Consider the following 14,517-nt stretch of genomic DNA (forward strand, 5'->3'; position numbering starts at 1 on the left):
CTAATAGATCCTGGGGCAAAGCTTCTGGAAACCGATAGGTAGATAGGAAACATAAATACATCAGGAGAAGAAATGAGAATGTAAAATTAACTTGTCCTCTCTCTCGCATCAGATAGGAGGTACTGAATGGAAATTGTCAGTGGGTGAACTACATATCTAAATCAATTAAATATAAGATAACGTTCAAACCACTAATTTTCTCTCAATAAATTGTCACTTGAAACGGCTCGAACGTAAGCGAGAAGAGAAAGTGTCGCTAGAAATCAGAAACGGCTGAAATGCAACAACTCAAGAAATTGGAAATGATCTGACGGCTGTAATTTCATCTATTGGAAATAATGTGTACTTTTACTAAAATGTCCATGCCAAAAATTAGATTATTGCGCATTGAATTGTTGAACGACTTATTTGCCCTCAAGGCTGCAGAAAATCTGCTTTTATATATATATATATATATATATATATATATATTATTATAGATTATAGATAGATAGATAGATTATAGATTATAGATATAGATAGATAAATAGATTATAGATAGATATCGTTGATTGAATTATATAAAAAATTGTACTACATGTATGATATATTATATTTCATGGCTAACTTCTCTTTAACTTTGTTCCCAAGTAAGATATATGTATTAATTTAATTTTTTTACATCAATCACTACCTAGATGTACCGAAAGAACATGTTCATGTATATAGAGTAAAACACCTTATGCTAATAATAACTACCTAACTAACAATAGATAGAAAACTTAACCGCAAGTTCATTACTTAGCAAACTAATAAATTGGATCTAGTTCCTTCTGGTTTGATAATAACCATCAACTCATATCAAATGTCATTCCCTGAACAAGTTCAGCAAAAAGTTATAAATTCAATTCAATTTCTCTAATAGGCATCATTTGAAGAGACAAGGTTCGTTGGTGCTTCAACCTATATGCATGACCCTAATGGAGTTTCTTAATCAAATCTCACTTGTGTCTTTTATTGTACTACTTTTATCAAGTTCTACCACAATCTTGAACCCTGTAAATGCCGCTGAAAGTTGTAATTTCCCTGCCATCTTTAACTTGGGTGCTTCAAACTCGGATACTGGTGGCCTTGGTGCTGCCTTTGGAGAACTAAAGTCTCCAAAGTCACCGAATGGAGAGACTTATTTTCACAGACCTTCTGGAAGGTTCTCTGATGGTCGAATCATACTTGATTTTATAGGTAATATTTGTTTTCATTTTCATTTCCTGTTTACGTGTCTATTATCTAATTAGATGGGGCTTCAATAAGCACTTGCACTTCGTTAGCACATGGTAAAATATACTTTTGAGTAACAACAATGTTATGTTAAAGCAAAAAGCTACATGTTAAACTATTAATAATATACTATTATATTTTATATAAATTTAAATATCTATTCTTATAATTTTAATTCTTTTAGAATATCAATTTAATATCAGATTTTTTCATTTAAATTAAATAATTATTCTAAACTATTTCATTTAGTTTCGATAAAGATATGAATTCCTTCGTTTACTTCCAACGAACCCGAGTCACATCAATAGAAAACCACTAGAAACCCTAACAAGATCCTTATTCTCCCTACCTCTCTTCTCAATTTTCATGGGTCTTCCCCCTAGACCTCCGAGTTTTAGTCCCACCACCAGCTGCGACAAGTGGTAAAAAATAGACAAAAATAGGTGGCAAAGCTAGACTTATTTTAAGCTTTAGGCTATGAGAAATGCTAGCAACACATTCTTTTAAACACTCTCCTTCACATTTAATGTGATTCGCAACAAACTTTTTGCAATTTGACTATTTTTAAACAACAAAATTCATTAATAAAGACATTCAGGATGAGAACAAACCCTATGCTTATCATAGGGAGCTACGTACAACAATATTAATGATCAATACAAGCCCTCTAATCAATATTTTTCATACGTTTTTTCAAATCTACACTGAATACAACTAGTGTTCTTTACCCGTGCGTTGCACGGCGATTAAATTTATTGTAAAGATGAATGAGTAGTAATATGTTTTAACTTAATTTAGCCTCTTTTCAGTAAGTATAAAAGATATAGAACTGAACATATGTTACAAACATGTAGATGAATGGACCACAGTAAATATATTAATTTGATGAGGTTGTAGATACCTCACAGTGTCAACACTTGAATAGTAATAAAAGTCAAGTTTTTAAATAATGCATTACATTGAAATTGAAATAAGATAAACATAACAATGACAGAAACATGAACCCTTATTCGAAATTGTAGTCCATGATTAATGATAAAGACTTCATAACCGAGCTTGTTGTCAATCAAGCATATTTGAGCTATAGAACCTAGAAAGGAAAAAAAATTATCAGTGCCAATACAAATATAAATTGTGTATAATTTAAAAGTGTTAAACTAACCTTATAGAAACGTCAATACACTTTCAAATTAGATGATCAATAAACTGCTTGTTATCTTTTTTATGCTGTCAACAATAAAGAGAATAACCAACGACTTCAGTAACATACTTTCCAAAAAAGGCGCATTCAACCCGAACTCTATTAAGAAAATTGAGAAATTATAAAACCTTACTCACAATAATCAAAGATGGAAAAAATATGAATAAGCAATAAACATTGTGTGTACCCATCTTGGTCAAGTTCAATAGTAATCCTTTTCTGCTTTGTTCCATCTTTCTCAAACTCAGTTTCAGCACTTGCACCAGTGAGAATTCCAATCACATCTGCAAAATCATAGAAACATTAATCCAAAACCCAGAACACTAATTTAAATATCAAAAGACTAAAAAAGAGTCTATACCTATAAGAAAAGACGTATAAAGGTCCTTAAACATTATATCAGACATTGGCACAAAATAGTAAGGGCTTAAGTTGATGGCCTTGTTGGGAACCAAGCGCACAAATGTATGAATATCAAAGTTGATCTTGAATGGGTGCGAGGTTGAACGGAAATCACGACCGCTTTCACCAACACCAGAAAACAAAATCTGATATACACGTCCTTCACTCAGCAAAGATTGGAATCGGTATATAAGAGTCTTCCTAACCGTAGCATGAATCTTAAAACCCTGAAATTCAATAAAATGAGGAAATTTGAGATTTATAGTTTAAAAAAAAAGAACGTAACACATGGTCATTATGTGAAAAAGTGATTTACCTTGTCATCCATAAGAATTATGTCCATGGAAAATGGAAGCTTGGAGCCATATAAGCTCGGACTAAGCCACAACCGGTTCACCTTTGCAATAATAGACCAGTTCTCCTTTGAGACATCCATGGTGGCGAGATTGTCGATAGCCATTAGAACAAAGTATATTTCGAAGCTAATAGTTAGTGGGAAGGGATGATGAAGTTAAAGAATAGGATGAGATGATTTATATAGGAATTTGAGAATTAGGGTTACTGGTCAATGAATGTTAAAAAAGGAAAGAAAAAAAAAAGGTTGGACGGTAATACAAATCTGATTGCAAGGAGGTAAATTTTTTTTTTCAGGTCAATTTTCACTATTGAAATTAATTATTATCGATCAAATATCATGCGTTACACGTGAATTACTCATTCTGATGAGTAATTAAAGGAAAATAGGAATTAAGAAAAACATGGTGTTATTACAGTATTTAAGGTTTGACTTTTATTGCAAATCATATTAATTTCTTTCAAGAATTAATTTCTTTATTTTCGCGCAAAAAAAAAAAACAATGCGTATTTCTTTCAAGAACGGGTCATTAATTTGGTTCTCAAAATTAAGTTTTTAAGGTTTGACTTGTAAAGCAGCATTAAGATGGTGTGAATGCTTGAAAGAAATTAACCTGTGACTTGCTCAACAGAATTAACACTCTTTTAATTCTTGACTTCTTTTCCTTAACAGAATTAACACCATTAATTCTTCATTCAGTGCAGGTGCTGAATCTCAAATTCAAGGCTGTGAATATCCGTTTTAAAAATAGTTTGAAGATTCAAATTCAAACAAAAAAATTTTTGCAGCCTAAACGTTGAATTTGAGAATGTTTTCACCTTACTAAATTACCTTTTTCATGCCTACCAAAAAATCGATTTTTTTTGAAAAATGATAATCAATGGTATGATGGTATATGTATAAAACTTTTATGTTAACAATTAATTAGGGGTTATAAAACAATAAAAACAAAATCATCATTCAAATGACTTTGAATAATGAGCCTTCATAAAAAAACTTAAATTAAAATGGACTTCTACTATTTTGGTCCAAAACATTTAGAATGTGACACTTGTCATGCAAAGAGGGGGGTGGGCGAGAGTCATTCTTGGAGTGTCAAATCATGGAGGTGAGGCTCACAACCTTCCTCTTTTTCTAAAGTATATAGATGAATCTTCTAGTATTAATTTATTTTTAAAGTCATTTAATGCTTTCATTGATCTATAAGTTTGAAAAATATTTGATAATGGAGAGAATGATGCTACTCATAATAAATAATTAATGCTCATAACTTCATTTAAAAATGTATGGAATATCACTATATTTTTTTTAACGAAACTAAAACTGAAAATTAATAGCATTTATTAGTTCATGCAGTGATTAATTTAATAATGTTTAGAAATATACACTCAATATTTCACATAATTTTTTTTTTAAAAAAGACATTGAGTGTTGGGTTAAAATATACACTATTAACTCAAATTACGAAATTAAATGAAATAAGACAAATAAATTAAATAAGAAAATTAAATTAAATGAGAAATATTGATTTTTTATTTTTTCATTTTGAGAAAGAAAATGCATCTACTCAACTTTAATTTTTCCTTCTTATTAGACTCACAAAATTTTGACAATGTCAAATTTGGAATTTTTAAAAAATGGTAGTATTTTTAATGTGATACTCAGGTATAAAACTTTTTTTTAAAAAACTTGACACATTGATTTTCCTTAGTGAAACTCTGATGTAGATTTTTTTTATTTTTTTTAACCTGAAACAAATAATAGTGAGATTTGTAGGTGAATCTTTGTTTTTTTATTGGGAAAACTAATTATAGGTGAATTTGAGTATAAGAAAAAAATATTTGTATAAAAATTAGAAAATAGATATGGTCTGTTCAAAAAAAAATAGATATGGTATGTAATTATGATATAGTAGCTGTCATAAAAATTATAATACTACATCTCTTAGGCTGTGCCGGATCAATATGATTTAAATACGGTTAATATTTATTTTTTTGAACGGAAAAAATAGAGAGGTCAAATAAATGATTTTCATTGGTAAACCTTTGCAGTAAAAAGTAAAGGCAAACTAATTCATAAGGGAGAAAAAAAAAGAAACTATAAATTTCTGGCCTATCTTGCATTCTTGCTTTAATTTAGAAAGGGTTAATTCATAAGGAAGATTTGATTTTAAAAATCAATTATTAATGAAATTTATAATGATCATTAAATGAGTTGTTAATGATGGACCTCAAAACAAAAGTCCAAGAAAAATGGGTTTCAATGAGGTGGTCTGAATGAAGGAGAGGTTGACACTTATCATCTAATGAAGGATGTTTGGTGAGAGTAAGTCAAGGAATGCCAAGTGTTCTAAGTGGGTCTCACAATGTTATTCTTTTCTATAATATATAGATAGATACCTCTTCACTCCTTTATATTCATAAAGTCTACCACCTCGTTCACGATCAATATATACAAATACAATAAAAAAATCTGCCTGTACGAAGTGAAAGCAAACTGATATTCAGTCAGCAGTTCCTTCATAATACCTCGGACAACAATTTATAGATGTTGCCCAGCAAGCTAATTGGCCTATATTCTGCGATCTCTTTGGCCTCATCCTTCTTAGGGATCAAGGCTATGAAAGCAGCGTTTAGACCTATCACTAGCTTGCCTTGCCTATGAGGTCCCTAAAAAAAGCCATCACTTCCTCCTTGATTAGGTTCTAGAATTGCTGGAAAAATTTCATATTGTATTTGTATCCATCCAGCCCATTGCAAGCCAATAGGAAACTATCAGCTGCACACGTTAGCTCCTTGGCCAATCCTTCCACAATCATTGGGAGCATATACATTTCCCACAACACAAGTTTCCTCAATGATTTGAAGCTGTGCAAGGAGAAGGATATAGCTGGATCTTTTCACCATGCATGTTAACTTAATCGCATTTCCCTTCCATAGACATCGTACGCCACATCAAGAGTGTTCAAGAGTGCCTTCAAAAAATAATGTGTTGAGATAGCACTTCTCTTTAGTTATTGCTAAAAAACTTGTGATACATTGAGACCTATTTTCTCTTTCATGTTATTTGACCCACTATTTCTTCTACACCGCTCTTCTTTTCCTATCATATCAACTATCATATCTCTCAGTCATATATCTTTCATAAGTCATTTAAGAATGAAGAATCGGAGCAAAATATAAGTGATTGAGAAACACCACGGTAACCAAAAGCTCGGTTAGCCTTTTGCCGTTGTCGACTACAAGCTTAGTGCCACAATAGCACCACGGCGACCAAAAGCTCAACTTCTCTCAGGCACAACCTCTTCAACCACGCCTCTTTTTCGCTACCTCAATTGCATAGAAATTAAATCACGGCGGTGACATTGAGGAGCATCACCAACTATCCTCCCCACTCTCCCCCACCTTTCCCCTTTTCTCCCACTCACCACCCTCCCCTTGATTAATCGCATGGTGCCTAAATTTGGGTTCTTGTCAAATCTGGTCAGCGGTGGTCAATGGAGCTCTGGTGACATTGAGCAGTGGTGGGTGACGATGTAGAATGGAGCTCCGGTGAATTTAAACAACAGTTGGCTGGTGAGTGTGATCAGAACCAGAGAAATCATTATATTCTTACATTATCTTTTATCATCCATTTAATCCTAATTATCATAGAATCTCAGATGTAATGATGTTTATTTAATGTGCATCGATGGATCAAATCACTCTTTATCTAGCCTATACAGATCCATCTTTTGTTCCTATATCTCTCTAGAGGAGTTAGGGTGCATGGACATGGATCATTTTCCTTGCTAAAATGTCAAAGGGTGCTTCATATATATTTAAACTCGATGGTATACTTGTTTTGAGTAGATAGGAGTAGCATAATTTTTGGTATTAACTTTTTAGAATGTAGAATGGCGAATAGCTTACTACTTACATTAATTTAATTATCATTTGTTAACAAGATTACTGCTAAATGTAGGATTTTAATATGGAGTTTTGTAATTTCAGCTGAAAGTTTTGGACTTCCCCATGTACATTCTTATCTTAATTCTCTGGGGGCCAACTATTCACAAGGTGCAAACTTTGCAACATACTCATCGACAATAAGAATACCGGAAAGTATAGTACCTAATGGGAAATTCAGCCCTTTCTCCCTTGGAGTTCAGGTAGCTCAGTTGAAAGATTTTATACCCAACACAAAATTTATTAGAAGTCAAGGTAAGTAAAAAAAATTGATTTCATTTGTATCCTTTAGTGATTTCAATTTTAGTTAAGGCTTTTGTTCTACTTTTTTTTTATAATTGTCTTTGCAAGCAGGAGGTATATTTGCAACGTTGATGCCTAAGGAAGAATATTTTTCCAAGGCTTTATACACATTTGATATTGGTCAAAATGATCTTACTGCTGGGTTTGTTAGTAAAGGGCTTCCACACCTAGTTCGTGCTTCTGTCCCAGATATAGTCAATACTTTCTCAGCACATATCAAGGTGCTTGATTGTTGTTAAATAAATTTCTAGTTGTCTGATTTTTGATTAATTCCTTGTGTTGAATTGATGATACTTGGTAATATTCCAGGACATATACAATTTAGGGGCTAGATCGTTTTGGATACACAACACAGGACCAATTGGTTGCTTCCCTTTTATTTTGACCACCTTTAAAGTTACTCTAAAAGATAGGTATGGTTGTTCTAAGCCACATAATGAAGTAGCTCAGTATTTCAATCAAAAGCTAAAGGAAGCTGTAGTTCAACTTCGTCAGGAGCTTCCTCAAGCTGCAATCACATATGTAGATGTATACTCTATTAAATATTCTTTCGTGAGCGATCCAAAAAAATATGGTGAGCCAATTCAAAATGACAATCTCATACTCACATTCCTATTAACTTTTGAAAATGGATGTTGCATTTTTAATGATTCATTAACGTGCAGGATTTGAACAACCACTTGTTGCTTGTTGTGGTAATGGAGGGTTCTACAACTTTAACAACAAGGTTTCATGTGGAGGGACTATGGACAACGGTAATCATGTGGGCGCATGTGAAAAACCATCTACTAGACCGATATGGGATGGGATTCACTATACTGAGGCAGCTAATAAGATTGTTTTTGATCAGATTTCTTCAGGAGCTTTCACGGATCCGCCAATTCCCTTGAATATGTCATGTCAAAGAACAAACTCGTCAATTAGGGAGAACTTGCATCATGTGAAACTGAACAAACAAGGATTTGGACTTTACCACGTGACATGATATATAATGTTGTGTTTGTCTCTATCTTCATGAATATTTCAAAGATCCTACATATATATTTAATATATATGAACAAAGAGACACAAAAACTTCACATAATAGCACATGAAAGAATTTTCACATGATAGAATCCTTATGCAACAAACAATGACGAGTCATTTGTCAACTTGCAATTTCCCCATGTAATTATATTATGCATTGTCTTAGTTTTTGTAACGTTATTTTCCTTTAGAAAACTCTTGCACCAATAAGCAGTGGGTGCATGGCTTCTATGTTACATAATCTTATGAGTAGGGTACAAATACTTTATCTATTCAATGCCTTTGGATATAACTTAAATTTAGTTAATTAATGGTCTGGATTAAATGATGGCTACGCCTACCGGCCGATGATCTCTCTATCTAGATTCTAGACTCTCTCTTTCTCTATCCTTCCCCAATTTATGCTATGAGACAACCCCATTTGAATATCCCAAAGTGAAACAGTTGCGTCTTGAAAAAATCCAGTTGCTCCATCTCCCTTCCCATGTTTCACATTCTCTCTCTCCCTCCCACATCCACGACCACAAGGCCATAACAAACCCTTTACCCCAAATTTTATGAACACAATCTTCTCTGCTACATCTTCACCCTTTATTGAATCTTCATCAAGTTCTCAACTTTCTTCCATTTTTTAAATTCCCAATAGCTATCTGAAGTGACGGATCCAGAAGTTTTATATTGTAGGATAATATGTTATTTTTTTCAAAACACACATAAATTTATAATTAGATCTTCTCTGAAGTTGAATTTAATGTTATTTCTTTGTATTTTAATTAACTCAGTGTTCAATAAGATAAACTCTAGAGAAGAGGAAATAGAATAACCAAAAGCACAAGCCCAATCAGGGAGAAAGCTAAAGAATGAAGTATTTTGAGAGGAAAAATTTATATCACCTAGAAATGATACTTTCCTCTATTAATTGTTATCCAAAAAATATGTAACAATTTGTTCTAAAAGAACAATATTTTTTGGTCTTGACCAAGGTATCCTCACAGCCGACAGCCGTGGGACTAATCTCTCGCCCCACGTTCAGCGCACTAAGCGGTAGAGGGCTGACCAAAGAGTTTTTTCTATTTGCAAGAGTTGGGATTCGAACCCCCAACCACTTGCTTAAATGATGAAGTGCTGAAGCACTACACCAACCCACTTGATTTCTAAAAGTACAATATGCAAAGATAGATTTGATTAAATTTGTGAGGTTGAAGCTTAAAGGTTATAAATTTTATTTCTTCAGCTTCGTTCAACTTTCTAAATTCATTTTCCTCAAACCCAACCCAAGTTGGTAAGAAACCAGCTTAGGAAGTAATAAAATTTGATTAATGTATAGCGTTTTAATATATTCACACCCCGAAAAAATCATGTTTACATATCAAATACATTTCACACCTAGATAAAATATGAAGAGAAGAGGGATAAATGAGTGATAATAATAGGTTGGGTAATAGAATGGGAGAGTGTGATATGAAGGAAAACGACTGGAAATGAGATGAAAGAGAAAGTAAAGTGTGAATGTATCAAAATTCATTCGCACCCGCATTCTTTTCCATCATATTTACACTTACTTTTTCTTCTTATTTTTTTTTTCCTTTCCGATCATTTTTTTTTGATAGTCAAAAATTCATTTAAGTGAGTACAAGGGGTACTCAACCAAAAATACAAAGGAGGAAAAGAGAGGAGGGGGAAAGAAATAAATATACAAACAAACCCACCCTGGCCAAAACAACTACTTAAAATCTTCACAGTTCCCCCACACTAACAGAATCAACAAACAGGGAAAACAAATTCCAAAATAATACATCCATTCTCAGTTAGCACTAGCATCACCAAACTACACACCGGCCCATACAATAGCCAAATGACTCCGCAACATTCCTTAGGAGAGTCAAAACCAGAAATCTGCACAATCCATCACAGGTTTATGCCAACAGAAAGAAGGAGCCGCCACACTGCCACTTCAGGACCAAGGGAAACCAGCAAATTGCTAAGAAGACAGATTCGTACTACAATCAACAAATTGCTGAGACAGAGAGCAGATACCTCCACAATGGGAATAAGATGGTCAGAGGCATCCAATACAGTACGTGGGGTTGGAAAACCAATCATAAACAGAAAAAATGAAAGTTAGGACATCTTGCCTTCAACCAATTCCATGCTCTCAATTGTGCTAGTTCACACACTCTCTCAGCATCCTTCACCCCGTTTCTGAAGATTATCTTATTTCTATGCAGCCAAAGAGACCAAATGATGGCAAGCCACACTGTTTCAGCCCCTCTTTGCTGGTTTTTTGTCCGCTCCGTGCTGCATCTGCATAAAGTGATCTCGACTGTTAATTGGTAAAACTGTATTGATGTTCATCCATCTATGGTATGCATTCCAAACCTTAGCAGAAAAAGAGCAACTAAACAAGAGATGTTCTGTGGATTCCTCCTCTTCATGACAAAAGACACATTATATTCCAGCGAGTCCTCAGCCGATAGGATTCCCCTCTTGAACAAGTTTTGTTTCGATTGAATTTTTTCCCAAAAAACCTTCCAAGTGAAGGCAAGGACATTCGAGGGTGCTAGTCCTTTCCATAGGGAAACAAAGACTGGTAGCACTTCCTCTAAATCCAACCCTTGCAATAGAGTATAGGCTGAACTTACTGTGTAAATTCCTTCACAATCTGCTTCCCAACACCATTTATCATCCCTCCCTTCGAATAACTGGATCTGCTGCAGATAAGAGGTAAGGTCCATCACCCTCTCTTCCTCACGGTGTAGCAAAGGCCTGTTCCAGGAGAAAGACCAGCACCATGATCCATTATTCCACTGCCCCATTTAAGCCACAGTAGCATCTTTCTGCGATTAGAGAACAAACAGCCGGTGAAAACGGTCTCTAAGCTTGAGTTGCCCAATCCAATTGTCAGCCCAAAAGTCAATGCTCCTCCCATCTCCCATTTCACTCTTCAAAGTTCAAACCTTTGTTATTTTGGGGTTAATTGCAATGTAAGTCCCACATTGCTAATGAAGGAGAAAAAAAAATCAAGTTATGCATCTTGGAGAAGTCCCACATCGCTTAGATTAGGAGAGCTGGATTTGCCACCCCAACCATTAGATTTCACACCCCCAATTTTCGGATTTTCAAGTTCCGAATTATTTCGGAATCTTAGATTCTGAAATTAATTCGTGATTTGTAGTGCAAAATACATGTAACACCCCACTTTTGAGTGAAAAAGTGTTTCGGAAACCTTATTTCCGAATTATTTCTAACGAGTGGGGTGACATTTCTAACGAGCGGGGTGTCAAATCTAATGATCTTAGATTAGTGAGGGGTGGGAGGGTCCAAGACTATATATAGGGATCTCAGGCTCCTTGTTTCAACACACCAAAACACCAAAGATGTAGTACCTGAAAACACTTTTAAGTTTATATTTGTGTTTTCTTTTTCTCTTATGCTCTTGTTTTAGAGCATTGTGAGATGTAGTTCAGATATTTACTTTGGAGAGTGTGGGTGTACTGGGGTTATGGGGTGGTTGAGAGTGAAGTCTATGTGTTGTAACAATTTTCACATAGTGTTTATTCTCTGGTTGTCGGTTTTGACCACGGTCGTGGTTTTTTCTCCGGTTTTGGAGTTTCCACGTTATATTCTTGTGTTGTTGATTGCGCTCCTGGTTTATTTTACTTCTTCAGCTGTGTTATTTCCTAACATGTTAAACCAACACTCTTCTGCTTCTGCATAGCATACTCTAGATATGTTTTTCCACCAGCACTAGATATTCCTTGTGTCCACCACAAGATCAGTAAAAAGAGGGATATGGTATTTACTTCTCACCACCCGACTCCATAGACTCCCATCATTTGCTAAGGGCCTCCATCTCCATTTTCCAAGAAGGGATTTGCTGAAATTATTCCAATTTTTAAGCCCCAAACCACCAAGAACTTTCGGCTTGCACACTGTTTCCCATTTGATCCACGCCACACTGCGAGAACTCTCAGTTCCCCCTCCACAGGAAGGACCTCATAAGCTTGTTGCATTGGTTGAGAACTCCCTGCGGGATCCTATAAAAGGAGAGGAAGAATATCAGTATGGATGTCAGCACGGTTGCTATCAGAGTCAAACGCCCTCCCAAGGAGAATGTTTTTTGCCGCCATCGAGATAATCTCCCTTTTAGCTTTTCAACCACCGGATCCCAAAAAAGAAATTCTCCTTAGGTTCCCCCCCACCGGCAAGCCAAGATACGTAAAAGAGATTTTCATCACTTTGCAATTGAGAAGGCTAGCTAGGCGCAAAATTTCCCGCTCCTCAACACCTATCCCAGCTAGCTTACTCATGTGGAAATTTATCTTCAGACCAGACACTAACTCAAAACACCATAAAGCACTTTTGATGGTTAAGATGTTCTTGGTTGATGGTGTAAGACCCTAACCTTATTTATGTGATGCTTGAGTAATGGATGGAATAAAAATGAAGTTTTTGACAAGTTTGAGTTTTGACAGTTTTTGGCTGTCACCTTGTGTGAATTTTTAGAGGGTCTTAACGACCTCAGTTGGGAAAACTTCCTTAATGAGAGTTGTATCCCTTTAAGTGAAGAAAATTCTCGAAGTGGAATCAGGTCAATCCGACCTCTGTATCTCGAGATATTCACGTTTTAGAGACGGTGGTTCTGGCTGTACAGTACCAGCGAATTAATTGATTTGTTTTGTTTTAATTCCGAGTTTGATTACGAAATTACTTAAGTGGGCTTAGGTTTTTAATTAGATTCAGGCCTGATTAAGTACTTAAATGATGGGTCAAGGGTTTGACTTGGGTCGGGCTTGGAAGAAAACAAACCCTAGCCCAAGTGAGGGAGAGAGAGACCGCGGGCTAAGTAGGGTTTTGGGAGGGAGAGGGTTTCTTTTTCCATTCAGTTCTGAAGCAGAAACCTTGTGCACTCCTTACATAAAGAAAACAGAAGAGAAAAGAGTGAGAGAATCCCCTCCTTGCACCCTTAACCGCTGCCGTCCCCAAGCCCGCCACCACCTTGCTCGCGCGCGAGAGAGAGAGGGAGACCTGCGAGAGAGAGCTCGAGTAGGAGAGGAGAAAGAGACCTGGACAGCAGCTCTTGATCACCTTTTCATCCCTTTTCTTTACCCAACTAGCAAGGTAAGGGCTGGTCCTAAAAATTGGGTAGAGTTTCTAGGGAGTTTTGCCATGTTTTGTTGTGATTATGGATTGATCTTGAGGGTTGCATGAGGGTTTGGGTTACGGGATTGCTTGCTGGACTTTTATGATATGTGACTATGTTTTCCTATTTCCAAATTCTATCCTTGATTGAGTTATTGATACCATGTACAAATTACATGCTAGTTGCTAAAATTGAGTTGCCATGCAAAGAATACTTGTTATAACATGAAAGTTGTTTGGTGATTGAATCTGAAATTTTTGAATGATAAATATGTTGTTTTGGGGCTGTACAAGGATGCATGAGATCAAGGGAAAGAAAGAAAAAAAAAATTAAAACCCTAAGGGCCAATTCTTGGTTCGGCCGAACCCTAGTTTTTGGGGGTTTGGTGGTTTCTTTTCTTGCCTTGATCGCACAAGTCTTTGGTACCGTGTTTGATGATTTTACCATGATTTTATGTGTGAAAGGCATGCAATATGAGAACATGATTAAGTATATGTGAGATGGATGATGCTTATGCTAATGATTGTGAACCAAGGGTCGCTCACCTAGCCGTAATCCCCTTGTGTATTGAGACTATTGATGTTGCCTTTGTAATATGTTTTTCAAGACTCTAGGATTGACATTAGAGCTATAAAAACCAAGAGAATGAGGCGTAATGAGATTTAACTCGCTTGCAAGTAAACTTAATTAAACGGACATAGGTCGGTGTAGACTATGGTCCATGAGAACGATGGGCTTGCACGCGAGGGAGATTTGTGGATTGACTGTGTTGGTCTCCACGTGATAACCATGATTGAGTCATGGGATAGGGATTGACTGTGTTGGTCTCCCTGAGATTTGTGGATTGACTGTGTTGGTCTCCACGTGACTTGGGTCGAATGTG

At 35.5% G+C, this 14,517-nt stretch overlaps 1 protein-coding gene across 1 annotated transcript; it reads left to right on the forward strand.

Moving 5' to 3' along the window:
- Positions 1-851: 851 nt before the first annotated feature.
- Positions 852-8,740, forward strand: LOC130734344 (GDSL esterase/lipase ENOD8-like). The gene is made up of 5 exons (XM_057586709.1): positions 852-1,221; positions 7,208-7,417; positions 7,517-7,686; positions 7,775-8,039; positions 8,131-8,740. The coding sequence occupies exons 1-5, from the start codon at positions 951-953 to the stop codon at positions 8,448-8,450; spliced, it is 1,236 nt and encodes a 411-aa protein (XP_057442692.1). The 5' UTR covers positions 852-950; the 3' UTR covers positions 8,451-8,740.
- The last annotated feature ends 5,777 nt before the right edge of the window (positions 8,741-14,517 follow it).

The sequence above is a fragment of the Lotus japonicus genome, chromosome 1 (assembly GCF_012489685.1).
Source record: "Lotus japonicus ecotype B-129 chromosome 1, LjGifu_v1.2".
Taxonomy (NCBI): Eukaryota; Viridiplantae; Streptophyta; class Magnoliopsida; order Fabales; family Fabaceae; genus Lotus; species Lotus japonicus.

Bases quoted from the DNA above. Each gene is read 5' to 3' on its own strand.
- LOC130734344 (XM_057586709.1), top strand. From the start codon at position 951: ATGACCCTAATGGAGTTTCTTAATCAAATCTCACTTGTGTCTTTTATT. The intron at 1,222-7,207 runs GTAATATTTGTT...TTGTAATTTCAG, and splicing joins AATCATACTTGATTTTATAG to CTGAAAGTTTTGGACTTCCC. The intron at 7,687-7,774 runs GTGCTTGATTGT...GTAATATTCCAG, and splicing joins CTTTCTCAGCACATATCAAG to GACATATACAATTTAGGGGC.